The sequence below is a fragment of the Thermobia domestica genome, chromosome 9, assembly GCF_964235325.1.
Source record: "Thermobia domestica chromosome 9, izTheDome1.hap1.1, whole genome shotgun sequence".
Lineage (NCBI taxonomy): Eukaryota > Metazoa > Arthropoda > Insecta > Zygentoma > Lepismatidae > Thermobia > Thermobia domestica.
Genome location: NC_137462.1, coordinates 116058749 through 116077834, shown reverse-complemented (window position 1 = coordinate 116077834; position 19086 = coordinate 116058749). Strand labels below are relative to the sequence as shown.

The following is a 19086-nucleotide window of genomic DNA, read 5'->3' as shown; positions in this document are numbered from 1 at the left end:
GAATTTTATTCTTAGATAGTAAAATTTTTTACAAGGTATACTTTTACTGCAATGTGCGTTAGATCAAAAAAGAACAAACATTGCTTTTCCTGCATATTGTCTTGGATAGAAACAGTGCGCCAAAGCGAAAGCACGAGACCAATAATAAGCTATACTGTTAATAACAAAATACTTGCGCAGTCTTTAATCTCGTTTTCTCAGTGATACGAATTGTGATATTGAAACCAGTCTATTATACGCATAATAATAGTCCAATGCTAATTTACGTTACCATGCAATTATATTAAGTTTGACTATGAGAACTACGCAACCAGTAACTGCTGCCCCTACAAAAACATTGGAACAGCCCTTGTGGAAATAGTTTCACCCTTCTCCAAGCTAAATGCAAGCGAAGGAAGTGCAACGACCAAGAATACCGTGATTACAGAAAGTGTCATAATAATAACGCCGGAGAGCACATACTGTTAATATAATGGTGCGACGATATTTGTTAATTACTATGATTAAAAAGAGAGTTAACAAGTAATAATCAGTACAAAGATAAAAAAAAAAAAAAGGCCACTAATAAACTATTGTGTATGACATTAGAAAGATAACTGTATAAAATTTCATTTAGAGTATGAAGAAGGCAAGTGTAAAATGTATATATATATATATTTGTTCCTAACTTTTTCTTTAAAATTAATATGATGTGGGTCAAAGTATTTGTTTGTATTTGTTGTATATGCATTCAATGTTTTGTTCTTCCAAAGTTGGTTTCATTATTTTACAATCGTCTATAAACAAAATTCTATTCAAAATTATTTTTTTCTTACAACACAGTATGTACTGTCACTGTATGAGACAGTAGTGAGACAAAATCAAGCATATTATTGTTATTGTTAGTGTGGTATATTGTTTATTTTCCTTGAGAGCTTTAAACGTGTCGGAATCACAGTGCTAAATACGTATCTGGAGGAGTATCATCCCAGCTTTGGTCTGGTATTTGTCCTGCACAATGGTGTATTGCGATCGAAAGTCGCTGGGAGACATTTCTAATTTAAATCTGTTTTTGACATTTTCGTACCATTGTAAGACATTCAGGCTTTTGATACTGCGGTACTATACTTGATAAATTTAATTTCTGTTTCGATGCAAGGAGAAACAGTTTGCTGTGGAAACATCTTGTCCATGGGTGTTCCTATTTCTTCCGACATCCTCATTCCATCATTTTTTTCATAATCACTCCAGTGCATGACCGTGGGATGTAAAACTAGAAATTAAGAACGAGATCTGTGAAATCCTATCCGTTATATCTGCTGATTTCCCAAGGAAGACTATAGAAAATGTTCATGTCCATTTAGAGAAATGTGTAAAAAATGTTGGGGAGCACATCGAGATGTAACTTACGAAGAAGAAGTAATAGCATACACATCATGTAAGAAATTATGTGGTCCAACATTGTTTGTTAGGAGATGTAAAGTGTTAAAATTCAGAAGTTATTTCTCGCCCACTTTGTACAAATCACACTAGAACAAGAAATTACGAGGAATTGATGAAAAGTTCGTTCAAAAATGAAAACTACGAAGTTATCGGGACAAATCTATTTTATTTTTCAACGTAATCTCCTCTGGCGTTAATACACTTGGCCCACCGATGCTCCAGCTTGGCAATCTCTTCGGAATAAGAGAATTTGTCCAGTCCAACAAAATAGGCATTAGTTTCTGCAATGATCTCTTCATTTGACGCTATTTACCTTCTCACCAGTCATTTCTTGAGATTAGGAAAGAAGAAATAACCCAAAGGTGCCAAATCTGGGGAATAGGGGATGCTGCACAAGCTGGAATCGATCAATTTTGCGGAACAATACCGACGGAGTGTACGCGTGCGTCTCAGAACATCACATTCCAGCTGAAAGAACTGTTTTTGTTCCACGCTGGTAATCCATTGTTCCGACTGTTCTTTGGTTTCTGATGTGTAGTGGTGTAGCCATAGTGACGAAATGACGCATACAATCCTGTCGATTCTGCCGAAACAGCTTCAAGTTGTCTTCGCAACACCTCACACGATTCCGTTTCTGGTCGATTATAAGCAATCCGGCATCCATTTAATGGATAGATTTTTCATGTTCAAATGTTTATGTAAAATATAACGCACTCATTCATTCGAGATTACCATGGCATTAGAAATTTCACACATCTTTATTCTTCTATCATTAATAATCATATCAAGGATTTCATCAATGTTTTCTGGAGTGATGGCCTCATCAAGTCGTCCAGGACGTTACACGTCACTTGTGCTCATATGCCACTTAGAAGGTTTTGAAACTACCTATACACTGTTCTAATCTTCGGTGCAGATTTACCATAACGTTTGTCAAGTTTCTTTTTGGTCTTATTAGGCGATTCACCTTTCAAAAAATAATGTTCTATCAATAAATCTCTTTCATCCATTGTCTTGAAAATCACACACTTGGTTCACTTGAAACTTAAGATATACACCCAACACTAACCTGATCTGGCTGTAACTTGCTCTGTGGTCTTCGAAATGATAACTGAAATAGCTTTAACATTAGGTATCCATTTGAGTTCGCACGAACTTATCGAACCGCCCACGAAAATATGTTATATAATTATTCTTTTAGAATCAGTCCTTTGTAAATTCATTTTTACATTCACGACACTCGCTAGTAACATCCAATAAAGTGACTTCATATATAAATACACAACTTCTCTAGAAGAGTCCAACTAGATGCTCTGACGTCATACTTAGCCTCTTGGGAAACCTGATAAAAATATCAAATAGACCAAGCAATCTGTTAATAAAAGAGTGGTGACAGGGAGACGAGAACATCGATAATAGAGTCGTTGGTTTTGGAGGAACAGTGTTTGTACACTGCCAACATTTCTTTATACGAATCTCTTATCTCGCCCCTTTCCTCCCTTGGTCGCTGATCCTCTTCCCTCTTGGTCGCTCCCAGTTAGTTATAAATGACTGGTCTAGAAAACGAGCCAGATCTTGAAAAATTATTATAATGTATGAGAACTACATGCTATATTTAAAAGCGAACTGTTACCTCCTTAGGTAAAAGGACATTACGAATATTTAAAGTTACTTTAACATTTAATACTAGCATGTGATGGTTTTAATACTAGTATAAAAAATGTGAGATGGTTCGATAATTTGAAGTTCGGCGTCCCGTTCAGCATCCAGGATCTACAGAGCAACATGGAATCCAAACCACATATCCCACCGGGAATCGAACTTAGCTCTTCCGTGCCAAGATCCGTATGCTAACCATATAGCCATGTGGGAGTTCTGTAATTATATTGGAAATAACACACAAATATTGGTTGCTGGCGTTGTCGGACTCAAGGCTTTCTCCTGCGTGCTGGGCAGACGACCTACCAATTCAGCTACAAGCGACAAGACTAGTTTTCTGTATTTTTGATGCTTTGCCCTAAATAGCCAGCAACCTTCCAGAATCTGCTTGTGAAGGTTACTTACTACGGTGAATATTTTGATTTTAACCTCCAGTATATATCGTATTCGTATACATTGTTGGTATCATGGAACGTATAAATATGTAGAAGTCGACTTTATTCACTACAAAATCCTTCATTTCCAACAGTCAATCGAAAGCATAAACAGAAATATGACATGATATCTGAGCACGTGTTACTTTTTTTGTACATTCCTACTGATATATGTACTTGTCCTTTCTTTCTTAGTTTATTATTCTCTAATTATTGGAGAATGTTACAGATACTAAAAATATCTGGATACCAGATAATCCAGATATGATTATCTTTACGGAATATTTAATGTATGCTGTTTTTTGTTGAAGACATTTTACAAGAAAAAGTAGTTCATATGCAACTAACAACTAATGGGTACTTTCACATTAACCGATTAGAGGCACATACCCACAAGGCAAGGAACAATCAATTAGTAACATTTACAATATTGTATTCTAACGTACTTGCTTGTAGATGAAATTTTTTCAGCTGCAGTTCTTTTGTCTTTGGATTACAATTTACTTCCATTGCCTTAATAAATAGTTCATGAAGATTTCTACCATGAGGATGATACTCAGAAACCGATAGTGATAGCATCTGAAATATAAATGCACATATAGTCAGTGACGTAAATCCACAGCAGAACACTAGCATACAAATATAAAACATTGGCAAGTAAAAAATTAGTAATGTTCCAGTACTTGTGTGTCCCTTTTATATGCTACACTGAGAACAGAAAAAAAAAAAACACAACAGATATTATTATTATTAATCGTTCGATATCACAAAACTACACAGGAACACTTGTTCATTATTTTTGTTTATATATATATATATAAAACGATTAAGGCCTAAAAATTTCTAGGACAAATTTTCCGAATTGCGAAAAAAAATCTAGAACTCTATTCTTGTCCCTACTGAATCATAATTTGACAGAAGCTTTACGACTTTGCAAATAAAAATAAAAATGATTACAATAGGAAAATTACATAGTATTGAACAGAAACATATTGAAGAGACTAAGTATACACACTTAATTAAATATAGGAGTATCTCATATGACTGCTTGGTATATTCTGCCGAAAAGACATGTATGTAAACTATGTTTAAGTTATTCGTTACCAACTCAATTACGAATTTCAAAAATGTCGGAAAAGGATGCAGATAAAATTGTTTTCGTAACGTTCATGTTTGGGGCGCGGAAAATCATCGTACAACAATGGAGCAAATCTGCAAGTTACTGTTTTGTGCGTTACCATCTCAGAAATGTGTAGGGCCACTTTCTTTGCTGAGAAAACTGTTAATGGCCTCTTTTACTTAAGAATGTTGTAGTAAAGATTAAAATGCCTCAGTTACACGAGCACAGTGACAACTCTACGATGAAGAAACACTTGTTCATTTTCATTTGTACAATCCTGATACCTTAATGCCATTTCGGAGTAATGTTGAATTGGATTTAAGTCCAACAAAGATTGCAGTAAATTCCTGACCTTCCAGGGTCATCCGTCTTTACCCTATGCTACTCTTTCTCTGGGAATATGGTAAAGACAATGTTTCTGCGTGCTCCCTCTATCAACAGATTTACTAGAGCTTTGACACCAAAGAATCATCGCTGCAGTTAGCTCCATCGTCACTGATAAGTTGCAAAGTATATTACAGGATTGATGTTTGTAGATTTACCAAAGAGAACATTTCGAAAATCTAAAGAGTATGTAAAAAACTCAGATATTTACTCTTTCAATGCCATGATTGCTTTTCTAGAGAATTAGTTTGCCCTGATTTACAGATTCCAAAATAATAAAAATCTCTAAACAGACATTAAATAATAATAATAATAATAATAATAATAATAATAATAATAATAATAATAAACACTACAAATGACCAAGAACGTACTTTATCAGACAGGGACGTAAAAAAGTGCGAAGAAAAGAAAAGAAACAAAGAAGCTGCTTATGAAGTGTCCAGTTGGACGCCAAAGCATGGACATCGCACAGCTGTCACCTTTTCAAAGGTGGCTAAGTATCACACAGGATCAGACATACTTGTTTTCTTATCTGTTATACATTCCGATGACAAGACGACACATTTGAAACGTAGTGTCTATACAGTATATTTAAAAATTCGATGACCAATCTCCGAGAGATGCTTCCTTATGACGAATGAAAGAAAAATGTTCTAATAAATATTAATCGAAAACGCCTCTTTTCAGGATAATAAACCGCCGAGAACGCGAAATATGTTTTAGAACGCCTGCTTTTAACACTATGGAACCTATCGCACGTGGTTCAAGGAATCACACAAGAACTAATATGTGCTCTACCCAAATATCCATGGTTCTAATCCCCTTGTTACGGCGAATAAACTATATAAAGGAAGTCGGGGTATGGGTTCTTTTTTTTTTTTTTTTTTTTTTTTTTTTTTTTTTTTTTTTTTTTTAACCAGAGGATTATACAACATGAATATTTAGATAGAAGGCACATTAGTTTTTGTTTAATTCCTTAAACATTTTGCAACAGGTCCTGTACTTTTCAACCCAAGGCGTTTAAAAACGTGGTTTCGCAATATCAGCAGTTTATAACTGAAACTGAGGCGTTTTTCGACCACATCTAATAGAACTTTTTCCTTTCATTTGATATAAAGAATCACCTTATTGAGTCTGGTTACCAAACTTTTACACACACTATATAATTTTTATTGTTGCATAAAAATTATATAGTGACTCAATCAACAAATCGACTCAGTATAAAATTTCGTGTCTAGTCCACAAGAATAAAATTTTGTGTCTAGTCCACAAGAACATTATATAAAATACAGCCAATTTTTATTGAAAACGATGTTTGCTTTCTTCGAGTCATAGGAAATAAATTTGCTGCTTGGAGTTGAAATTCGTCAAAAATAAGAGAGGAAAATTTACTTGAAGTTGAAAGTTGTCGTACCTTTTCTTTCAGGTTTCTCTATCCCCCACTGGTTGAAATCAGTCACAAATAATGGGTAAAATGGGTACATTCAATGTCACACTGGTAGTTTGTGCATATTTGCATAATGAGATAAAATAGAGGGTGAGGCAAAAGTCAGCACTACCTTTTTATTTTTGAAACGGCTTGAAATAAGATGACGAAACTTTGGGCGTGGGTGCACCAGATCGTATAATTTATCATCGTGGTGGCCATCTTGAAATCCGCCATTTTCAATTCTGGTCCAATATTTCAAATGGAAAGGGATCATGCGACACATAATTTTAGGCCAGAATTTCACCATAAATACGAATCTCAAGTTATTTTTTATTTTTATTTTATTATTATTATTATTTATTTATTTATTTTTTTTTATTTTTTTTTTTTTACCTAAGTTTAATCAGTAATGGAATTTAGTGAAGTAAACATTGCATGTTGGATCCTTCAAGATATGTTGTGTGTATTCCCCGTTGTGTGCTACACATAATGCAAAAATTATTTCCAGTCCTGATGGACACGTATTGCAGATTTCAAATGATAAGCGGCATGGCCTTGAGTTGGCTTCACGCGGCGTCCAATTGGCTTTGAGCGGTGTTGACAATTCGCAACAAGCAGTCCTACACGCTGACTTCTCGCGCTACTGCGAATCTTGACAATACAAGAGGCGCTTATTAGAAATATTGTATTAGCACATCAACTGCTCACTTTACGAAGTAGAGAAAAGACCGTGAAAACTACATCTTTTTATGTCAACTGGTTGTTATGATACACGCTTTTAAAGGTTTCCATATAAAACAATTAGTAAAACGAGCGATGAGTCCCGCGTCTAATTTCCAGTGGATTTTTCTTCAATTTGGAAATAGAACTCAACTTTTATTACAGAATAATCATGGGTGTAACCAGCAGGTTGTTCTAGGGGAACATTACTTTCAGGGGGAGGAAAGCTTTTCACATATTTAAAAGAGAACAAATGATCTCTTTCAGAATATGAAAGCATTTTAACTCACCATACATACTATACACGTTATATTTTCACGATGCTACCATATCAAAAGACGGATCTTGACAGTACTGAGTTGAAAACCGGATTGTAGATGAATCAATAACCTATTCATAAGAAAACAAATGCTGTTTATAGCAGTCTGTTTATCTGACTTTGTATTTATATGGGTTAAAACAGTAAAGGAAAAAAAAAACTCGAAAAAATACCAACTCAGATATTATTATGCATTAATCTAATAGAGAGTTCATACGGTGTGCTCCCAGTTGGGGAAATGAGAACATAAAGCATATGGTTAATTTTAGTTGTTTTAATTAGGTACAGAAACCGTATTGATGGTGTTTGATTTTTTTAAAATTTTCATATTTTATTATAAACGTCCCTCATTTGCATTAACTATTAAATAAGTTTATTAAACACATACCACGAACCTCATTTTGGAGTTGGAAATAGTTTGGAAAGACAGGGCCCCCTTTCCCCCGTGGCTACACGCCTTTGGAATCTGATTCATTTATATATATAATATGCCTAACATCGTAAGATCAAAGTCTGGGAAGTTTGTAATACTGTTTTGAAATTTACTTCGGGATAAATTCTTCCTTACTCGACAGAAAAAACGCAGTATGTTTTTTTTTTTCCTTCACGTTTCACTACCTTACATATATGCGACCACTTATTCCCTCTTTCCTCCTCCAGCAGGGATTCAAAAGCACCAGGCGTCTGAATGGTGTCGTAAATTATCGTAACCCAAAACAAACTCGATCATATGGACTTGCTTAGGAATCAGACGGATTGTTTTTGTGTGACCTAGACCAAGCCCAAGAATGTTATTTGTTATGAAAACTGAGAAGGAAACAAAGGTGCTAGTTGTGTTGCAACGTAACTTCTCTTCTAGCATAAACAGAATTCATCAGTGTCTGGGTTACTTTCTTTCGTGGTAGTTCGTTTCTTCTCCAAAATTATAGTTGACAATGTCTTTAAGCAAACCGTGTACAAGTGCGGAGCTTTCTTTTAAAAAAATAAAAAAATAAATAAATAAAGTGCTACGAAATCAGACTCGAAGAATTATTTTTTGTGTCTACTTTTTTTTTAAGCCCATGATAATAAATTTACAAGACTCAGATTCAGACAATGACGAAATATTAACTGACATAGACGTAGTGAAAGTAGTGTTGAAGACGAGTGTTTAGCATATCCACTGGAAAAGTTAATAGGTAAGTAATTTAATTGCTATATATACTTCTAGGATGCACAGTCAAAATTCTTGAATTTGCTGGAATACTATATTTACATTGCGAATAATGTTACAAATGTATGTGTCATAATCTCAACTGGAGGAAGAGCAAGAAGGGAAAGGGGAGTCCATGATCCGGCAACACCGCGCGGAATATCGCGCACCATTGGCTATTGCCCGTGATGCTTTACATCTGAAATACACAGTAATAACACTTCCGGCGTCACAGAGTCACAAACGTGTCTGATTCGTTGTTCGAGGTTTCGGAGATAAGTTATATTTTCTTGATAAACAAGTGCTTTGAGATGGCCCTACAGATAAAAGTCTAAGGGTGTCAGGTCGGACGAGCGGGATGGCCACTCAACCGGCTCTCGACGATCAATCCAGTGGCACGGGAACTGTGCATCTAACCACTCAGACACATAATGCATAGTGAGGAGGCGCACCAACTGCATGTCAAGGTCTCAAGTCCTATAGAGGAGACAAAACTTAATAATGCAAAGGACTGCTAAGTAATGCCAGGTTACAACGATATGGTATATTTGTAACACTTCCATTTTCCTAGTTATCTTAATTATTGCGGGCAAAAGGTGTAGCTTAAAAGTGCACAGACTGTGATGACGATGAAGATTATATATATATATATATATATATATATATATATATATATGATATTTAACCGCTGTTATTGTAATATCAGATTCGTCGTTTTTCGGAGTTGTTATGACAACCAGTGGTTGTTGATTGATTGTGATATTAAGAGAACATAAATAATGAAAGTTAACGTTGTCTAAAATCACTGTGTATTATTTCAAAATAGTAAGTGATTGATGATGATGTGTGATTTCATAGTACGTGATATCATATAGTCATTATATTAGCGAACTGGGAAAAGTAACGATTATATTTAAGAAATTATTGTTACAAGGTAGAGTTTAACGGAGCAACACCGTCTTGTAGCAGCCGATATCTGCGTCAAAGAAAAAGTAGGAAGAAGATGACAATATCTTCCTGTTCGAACGAAGTGATGGAAACTAGATAGACAAGTGCTGAAAAAAAATTTCCACATTATGATACTACAAATAAAGGATGATTAGATGTGCGTGGAAGAGGAGTGGACTAGAGTATCACTAAGACTCAGGAAACAGGAAAAACATTGTGCGAGAAACAAAAAGAGGCTTCATTGATAGCGAAACAATGAAATAAAGAAGATCAACCAGTTGTGAAGGAGAAAAACGAACGTTTAAAAAAAACTCTGCAAATCAGCAAAACCTGAAGGATTACAAGGAAGCGAAGAATGGGAAGAAGGCGGTTAGTGTAGCAAAAGGCTTATGATGATTTGTACAACCTGAAAATTAAAAAGGAAGAAAAAAGGTTATATACAAGCTTTCAAATTTAAGAGAGAGCAAAAGAAAGGTATGTTGAATGTGCGCTGCATCAAGGATGAAAATAACGAGGTTCTGGTAAGTGAGAAAATACAGAAGCAGTCGAAGGAGTATTTCCATAAACATTTCAAAGAAAATAACTCAATGGAAACTTGCGAAAATCTACCCATGAATCAGGGTGACTAGTCGAAGTGGGGAAAAAAATGAAAAATGGTAAAGCCCCAGGACCGGTATCGAACCATGGAAAAGTTAAGGTAAAGAAGGAGTACGGCAGTTTATTTCACTTTTTAATAAGATACTGATATGAAATAATGTACATCTAAGGAGGCAACTACAGGGGAATAAAACTTATGAGTCATGCATGAAGCTCTGGGTGAATGTGATAAAAGCAAAATTAAAGAAAGAGACCGAAAAATAGAAAACCAATTTGATTGCATGCAAAAAGTGGGTGGACAATAGGTGTGACTTACGATGCTAATGAAAAAGTACAACGAACACCAGAAGGATCGTACATGCTGAGGAGATGGAGATAATGTGATGCGTAGAGTGACGCGTAAGAATGGAATTAAGAATGACATGTTATGGGGAACGGTAAAGGTCAGACCAGTAGTAGAAAAACTGCAAGAGAGTAGGCTGAGATGGTTCAAGGGAGGACAGCAATTCGAAAAACCAATCCCTGCTAACTAAGAAAAAGGCTTAGGAGGAAAAAGAGAAAAGAAGATAGTACGAAAGTGGAGATGTTCTATTTAAACTACTCTTTTGTATAGTTGTTATATACATAGCCATGATTCTTCATTAGAATTTAGAAACCTGGATAATATACAAGACAGGATTATCAGACAACTATATATATATATACATATATATATATATATATATATATAGGGTGTTTCGAAACAACACCGACAGCATTTGGGAGGTGAATCCTGACACCAAAATAAGACGACAAGTATAGACCAACCTGGGTGCATAAATGCTTCCTTTCGGAGTTATAGGCTGCCGAAAACATGAAAAAATGAACTTTAAAGATCCATAGCTCTAAAACTACGGGACCTACCGTAGTCGGGTCAAGACTTTACTTAGGAACTAATATATGCTCTATCTAAAAATACATGTTTCAGAATCATAAGGTACTCACGCAACAATTTTTGTACAGGCAGTTTGGTTACGAGCAAAAAATCTGAAGTACTCACTACTTCTATAAAAATCGTTGCGGAAGTACTCCAGGATTCTGAAGCATGTATTTTTGAATAGAACATATATTAGTTCCTTAGTAAAGTTTTGACCCGAATACGGTAGGCCTCATAGTTTTAGAGCTATGGACCTTTAAAGTTCGTTTTTTCACGTTCTCGGCAGCCTATAACTCCGAAAGGAAGCATTTGTGCACCCAGGTTGGTCTATACTTTTCGTCTTATTTTGGTGTCAGGAATCACCTCCGAAACGTTGTCGGTGTTGTTTTGAAACACCCTGCATATAAATATGTGATAACCTCCATCACTCAGTCTTCACTTTTTACAATTGTTCTTTCCACCTTTTCCACGAACCACAACGTGGAATGAAGTGGATTTACTCAGATTCATCCTGTGATTTACTTATATCTTTTTGTTTATCCTAACCTTGCACAAAGTGCTTTGCCACAGGACGAAATATTGGAATTTTCATAGACTAGTTTTGGAACTTTTTCAAATGGCAACTGTTAGATTAACTTCAGTGCACAGGAGCTGTCATTCATTTCGGCATATTTATTTCGATAGAGAAGGCATTCACATATTCCGTTTTTGGCAGAAACTCATGAACTTTTCCCATACTTATCTTTTGCGCACAAGTCTACTGGACATCACTCAATCTGCACAACCTATTATTGGATTCCATTACAGAACCAACGAACTACCATGACTCTACAAGCTTTCAATGTTGTGACTGAACGTCAGACACGTTAAGCTTTGAAGTAATTTTCGCTGCCCTCTCTCTCTCTCTCTAACTTAACATAATGAAACCAAGGTGAAGTTCCTTACACACAAACAAACACAAATGAAATAAATACCCCCTTAATATACCAACAAGTAATTCCGTTTGTGTATTTATAACTGTAAATAAATTAAATAAATACATAAATAAATATGTGTATGTATATCGTACATTACTAACTTTCATCACTGGGTTAGAAAAAAAACAGTATCGATTATCAATTTAAAAGATTAAAAAAAAAAAAATGCTAGTTACTGAATAGAGAGCAGTCTATATATTAGCAGTATATGTATTAACATAAAAAATCCTTAGCGCAACGGTATCATTCTAAATTATCCAGGAACATGCAGCAGTGACACTTCCAATGGCGACTCTAAGATTACAGAAAATATGATATAAACAAATTAAATTGATTTTCGAAAATTAATTTTATTAAAGTTAACTGGATTACTGAAGTCACAATTGTTGAAACTTGGACAACATAAAACATGTCGATTAAAATTCATTATGTATTTGATGTCCTGTATACATATGCTAAATCATTGTAAATTAACTTGCAACCTTTTGTAACAAAGTAGTTCATGACATTTAAATTATATACAATAAAGCTAATAAAGGTTATCCTTACTCATTTGTTGACATTTGATAGGAAATACGTAACTGCACTACTTACTCTGGATGCTTTCTTTGAATTCCTAGCATATGAATTCCACTCTATGCTTGGTCCCCTATGAATAGTTTTCCATACTACATATGTTCTATGTGAGTAATGCCATCATTAATATAGCTCATAGTGACAGGGTTGAAAGGTAAATTCAACATTATTGTTATTCTTTTATTGGATTATACAATGACTTAGTCATATTTCCAAGATATATTATATTCATTTTAAATTTATATTTTTCTGGCGAAGGGGATAATCCCATATTCCCTTATTAATGAGGATTACCTCTTGCTATTATCAATATTAAAAGGTTTATTTCATTATGCAAGTTTATTCAGTAATTACAGTATTGGACCTAGCCACAAAATTCAGCATATTAGCACATAATAACAATAACAGAATAATAATACTTAACTTAATCTAACACTATCTACTCTAACCTAGCTAACTTAATCCTATAATTGATGTATTTATTAGTATTGATAACAATAGGGCAATTAAATATGGATATATTTAGGGACCAACGCATAGGCACCGTCCAGATTGAGTACAGAGTAGCAAATGAGATATTCTTATTTTCAATCCCGTATTTCATTTAACTGATCGTATTATTATTATTATTATTATTATTATTATTATTATTATTATTATTATTATTATTATTATTAGCTTTCAGCTAATTACAACTGCATAAGAGTGTTTCTATTAATTGCTTAAACGCTATTCAGTCTTCAGTAGCTAATGCAGACCAATTAGCCTATATCTCATTGATTATTTTCAGACGTTATTATATTAATTAGAATTTTCACCGTATATTCGCATCATTATTTTACAATAAATAATTAGTAGCAATAGAGTGACTAAATAATTCATTCTAACCCAAATATTCGAATAATCCAAAAGAAGTAATATTCCACGTCAGGTTAACTATAAATTTCAATAATAGATAGACCTAACATTTGAAGCAAAACAAGTTAGGACACGCCCCCTCATAGCTTGTCTTTGTGTGACAGGACAAAGACAAATTACTTATTCATAATAATGCATTATAACATCAATTTAATCAGAACGGATATACTGAAAGTCAATTAAAAAAACATCTAATTTAGTTCATTGGGGAATAATAATCAACCAGGTGAAGCAGGATTTACTATAATATGGCTCCTTTATTATGTTCGAATTTAGATGATAATTATTTGACGTGTCAATCTCGTTACCTGTGTTCTTATTATGTACATCTAAAACGCAGTATATATATTTTCTGCAACTACTTTATACCACTTTACAGTTCTATTGTAGATTTTTCTGCTACAATTTCAATTATTTTTGTTGACATTTAATTGCAGGATACCAATTTCTTCAAATCTTCACATCGTACAACCCCGTAAATCATCGTGCCCTCTCGGGAGCAGACTAATGTTCACATCTATAAACAAATTTTGGAGTACATTAATCCCATTAATTTTAATACTTAAATTCTTTTCTCATTAAAAGAAAACTACCCTCTATATATTTGTTTCTAATTACACGATTCTCATTTTGTAAAATTAATTATTCTTTCCACTCACATAGTTATCTGATTATAAACATGATTTGTTTTCATTGAAGTTATGAACAATAAACCAAAGGGTAAGTTTTAAAGGAACACGGTTTCAAAATACTACAAAACTAATTCAGTTTACTTTCGTAATTCATCTAAAATACAATAAAAATTTATTATGCCCGTTATTTCTTAGAATCGCTGCTTTACCGCCGTGAATAAATCTAAAATTTTTACATATTACACCTATCAGATTTAGGCCTAATATGTAGTGTTTGTTTACATCCGTCACATTTAATTGCCATCATATTATACAATATTCTATATTGTTCTACTTCGGTTTTCATGCAAAAGAAAAGGCTATATCTCTCCTAAATTGCAATGTTGTTAATAATTACAGGTGTTTATGTCAAATACGGTAGAAATCTGCATGATTATGGCACATAACTTACTATAATTAAAGCACGATTTTATGACTAAGCAATGCTTATTTAAATGAACTTTTATTAAGCACTACTACACACAACCGAAATTACAATATAAACTTACACAAAACGAATACATTATAAACATGTACCCTTGTACATACATTCCGTATTTAAACGAATAATGTTTAAAAGTAAACACAAGCAAAATCAACAATAATACATACCTATTGAAGCTTTCCTCGCGACGTATTGTGAACAGGTCTTCTCGGGCTAGCAGCCAGGTAAATACTGTTATATCTTGCGACGTTTCGAGGGCTGACATCGTCCTCATCTTCAGGCGAGTATGATGGTGCAATGGAGTGTATGGAATATATATACTCATGTATGTGTGATTGGACTCTTCTGATTGGTGGTTGAAATGGCGGCTTCTGATTGGTGCTTGAAATGGCGGGATATGATTGGTGTCCATGTTTTACTCAGTTGGAATCCTGTGTCTCTGTTAAGGTTCGTTTTTTCTTGTATGATTGCAACGGCTTCTTTTATCCTCCTGTCCCAAACTCTTGAGCATTTTGCTATTATTTCGGCATCTGTGAACAAAATCTTATGTTGCTGTTTGATGCTATGTTCAGCAAGTCCGGATTTTTCTGGTTGGTTTAGTGTGATGTAACTGTTGTGTTCTTTGCATCTGGCTTCAATGGTTCGTCCTGTTTGTCCAATATATGACTTACCATATTCACATGGAATGCGGTAAACTCCAGGAGTTCGGAGGCCCAGGTCGTCTTTGGTTGATCGTATTAAGTTTTTTATTTTTGCTGGAGGCTTGTGTATTGTCCTGATGTTGTACCTGGCAAATAGTCTGCTGAGCTTTCCAGAAGTGTTCCCGGTGTATGGGAGGCAGATTGTGTTCTTCCGTTCTTTATTCACAGTTTCTTCTGCACTTTTGTCCTTGTTGTCACTGTTCTTCGTTCTGGCCCTCTCGCATTGAGTATCCATTCTGTAGCATGGCGCTGCGAAGGTGATTAAGTTCCTCATATCCTCAGCCATGCTACAGGATGGATACTCAATGCGATATAAATATGGCCCTGAAAAGGGCCAGAACGAAGGACAGTGACAACAAGGACAAAAGTGCAGAAGAAACTGTGAATAAAGAACGGAAGAACACAATCTGCCTCCCATACACCGGGAACACTTCTGGAAAGTTCAACAGACTATTTGCCAGGTACAACATCAGGACAATACACAAGCCTCCAGCAAAAATAAAAAACTTAATACGATCAACCAAAGACGACCTGGGCCTCCGAACTCCTGGAGTTTACCGCATTCCATGTGAATGTGGTAAGTCATATATTGGACAAACAGGACGAACCATTGAAGCCAGATGCAAAGAACACAACAGTTACATCACGCTAAACCAACCAGATAAATCCGGACTTGCTGAACATAGCATCAAACAGCAACATAAGATTTTGTTCACAGATGCCGAAATAATAGCAAAATGCTCAAGAGTTTGGGACAGGAGGATAAAAGAAGCCGTTGCAATCATACAAGAAAAAACGAACCTTAACAGAGACACAGGATTCCAACTGAGTAAAACATGGACACCAATCATATCCCGCCATTTCAAGCACCAATCAGAAGCCGCCATTTCAACCACCAATCCTAAGAGTCCAATCATACATACATGAGTATTTGATGCACTCGGGTGCACGCTTGAAGTAGTAACAAAACTGACTTGATTCCACTGAATTGATCTGAAGACAGGAAAGCGCGAAAGAAGATTTTATTGTGTTGATAGAGGGATAAAAAACCTGGAAACCAGGAAAAAACCCCCTTTATCGGTCATGCTGCATGCAATAGTATTTACATGGCAAAACCACTTGGGAAGGGTGGTGAAAATCCATGTAAACTTGTCTGTAGTAATAAATTAATAATTTATCTGTTTAATTACAACCTATCTTAAAATCTGTTAATTGTTAAAAAATCTGTGTTGTCTGTAAAGGGAATTGTATTGTTAGTGGGGACTACTGTTATTTTTTCAACATGCAATTTGCCAATGTCGTTGTCCATTGTCGGTGCTGTGAGTCATCATCAGTCTGCGGGTGACGGCTGGCTATCTCCCCTCCTTGGCTATTTCTTCTGGCCTTCTGCCGGTCCCCCTGCTATGTAACTTCTTTGCAACTGTCTTTGGATTTGTTACGTACAGCTCCCCTGTGGTCGTGGACAGTGCGTTTACTGACAGGTTGAATATCTTCTTGGTGGCTATGGCTATTGTATCTGTGAGCTTGGTTGCCTGTTCTAGAGGTGTTGTTATCGTTAAAATGGCTGTGACCCATTTTATTATTTTGTGAGTGGCCCGGTCAATTGCTTCTTCTATTTCTTCTGAGGTTAGTGGTTTTCCGGTATTTTCCTGTTTTGCTGCGCTGTCTGACTCTTCTTGAATTGTGTTCTGTCCCTGAAAAGAGCCGGTCTTTGTGGGTCTGTCTTCGAGGATGAGCTTCATTCTTGTAGTTTGAGAATTTTTTGGCCTTTCGGGACAGTTGCTACTTCCGGTTCGATGTCCTTGTATTCTGCAATTGGCACAAAAGTTGTTGTTTATTGGTAGTTTGCAGCTGGTTTCATGTGTGTTTCCACATCTATGGCATCTTCTCTTGTTGGGGCATTGGTATTTCATGTGACCGTATTCATAGCAATTCCAGCAGGGAGTGGGGCGCGGCTGGCTTCTTGATTGCTCCACTTTGTATGTCCTTCCTCCAGATTTTAAGCCATATGTGATTAGTTTATTCACATCGTCTGGACTAGTTGAGAAAAGCCTCACTAATTTTGTGGGTCCAGTCTCTGATCGGATTCTGATGAGGTTACTAAAGCTGATGTTCTGATTGTGTAATTCAGCATCAAGATCCTTTATTTCTTTGTTTATGGGATAGCCTTTAATTACACATGTGAATATAGGAGTCTACAGATACGCGTGTAAATGTCTTTCGTTAAAGATAGAAACCGCGAGACACACCCACCGACACCAGCTTTAGGCTACTAATTGCATGTGAGGAGAGGCATGTAGATAGATGGTTGATGCCTTACTCTCTGTCAGGGCGCGGGCTTTCCCGAGGGGCGTCCTTATTTTTAACTTTTCTGTTTCTTTTCTGAATTGATCTGAATTGAGGAACTCACAGAGAAGAATTCTACGTTCAAGAAGTGTTGAAGATATGAAGATGCCGTGTACTTTTGCAGAAGACGCCGTGACGCACCGGGAAACCTTGCGGTGTTAACGAAGGTGTGTTCACCAGCCAAGAAGAAGTTACTCTTTATATTAATAAAAAAAAAAAAAAAAAAAAAAAGTACATTTTAGAGAAGAATTGTGTGTTCTTAATAAAGAAAAACTGAAACAACACACTCACACACACCGCTTCCTGGAGAAATAAGCATTGTTTTCCGTCGGCTGGACCCCCTATCGTGAGTCAAGCTTCGCGCTGGCCATATAGGTTGTACAGCCTTTGGCGACAGTCGGCTGACGGGAACGCAATATTATCTCTCTAGGATAGCATAGAGAGGCACCAAACACATTATTAGAATTGCACCCTGTTTAGCGAAGCTAGTGCGGCCCTTATCAGAGCCATGCCCCGCCCGCCCAAGAAGACGCCCAAGAGAAGAACGCCATCAGAAGGAGATCCAGTTCTCTGGAACGCCAGGGATGGAGCAGACAAAACTAGAAGACACCCAGACACCAAAGAAGAGGACCACAATAATAGAGTGCAGAAGCTGCTTGATAGTCACCAGGGAAAGGACCTAGAGGCATTCCTGCACACCTCACCAGTATTTATCAAGGGTGTGTCCCACCGATTCACAGAAGAAGACATCAGAGCTATCATCGCAGAAGAGATAGATGACAATTCATTCCTGGTACTAGATGATGGAACCCAAATGAAAGTATTCTTCACTAACGAGACAGCGCGGGAACTATTCCTGAAGTCCTTCCAACCAGAAGACTTTGGCAGACACGCCGTGTTAAATACGTCGTTTCGATGGCCAAATAGGAACCACGACGAAGAAGAAACCGAGGGAGCCAAACTAGGGGAGACAACCAAAGACGACCACGAACTTCAAACTGCAGAAGGAGCAAACACTCAAGAAGCCCCAACCGTCAACGGAACCCAGCTGTCATCTACCTCCAAAGATAAAGGAAGAACTAACCAAGAAGACGAATTCTATGTGGTACAGAGAAGAAGCAGGAGGAAGAAAACTGAAACGAGAAAACCAAATCAAGTGACATCCTTGCATTCATCACAAGAAGAGATGAAACTCACACAGGAAGAAACCGCACACACACTGGTGGAACCTAACACGCAGGTGAAAACCAAACACAACCAAGAGAAAACTCTAAACTCGGACTCTTCCCAGGACCACAAGGAACAATCA

General features: G+C 36.1%; 1 protein-coding gene across 2 annotated transcripts in view; it reads right to left on the bottom strand.

Moving 5' to 3' along the window:
• The window catches only part of LOC145694955 (uncharacterized), a 229111-nt gene that overhangs the window by 82555 nt on the left and 127470 nt on the right, over nt 1–19086 (bottom strand). For both annotated transcript variants that reach the window (XM_081771761.1, XM_081771760.1), the window contains exon 8: nt 3962–4094. In XM_081771761.1, the coding sequence (XP_081627887.1) occupies nt 3962–4094 (133 nt within the window). The remainder of the gene's footprint in view (nt 1–3961; nt 4095–19086) is intronic.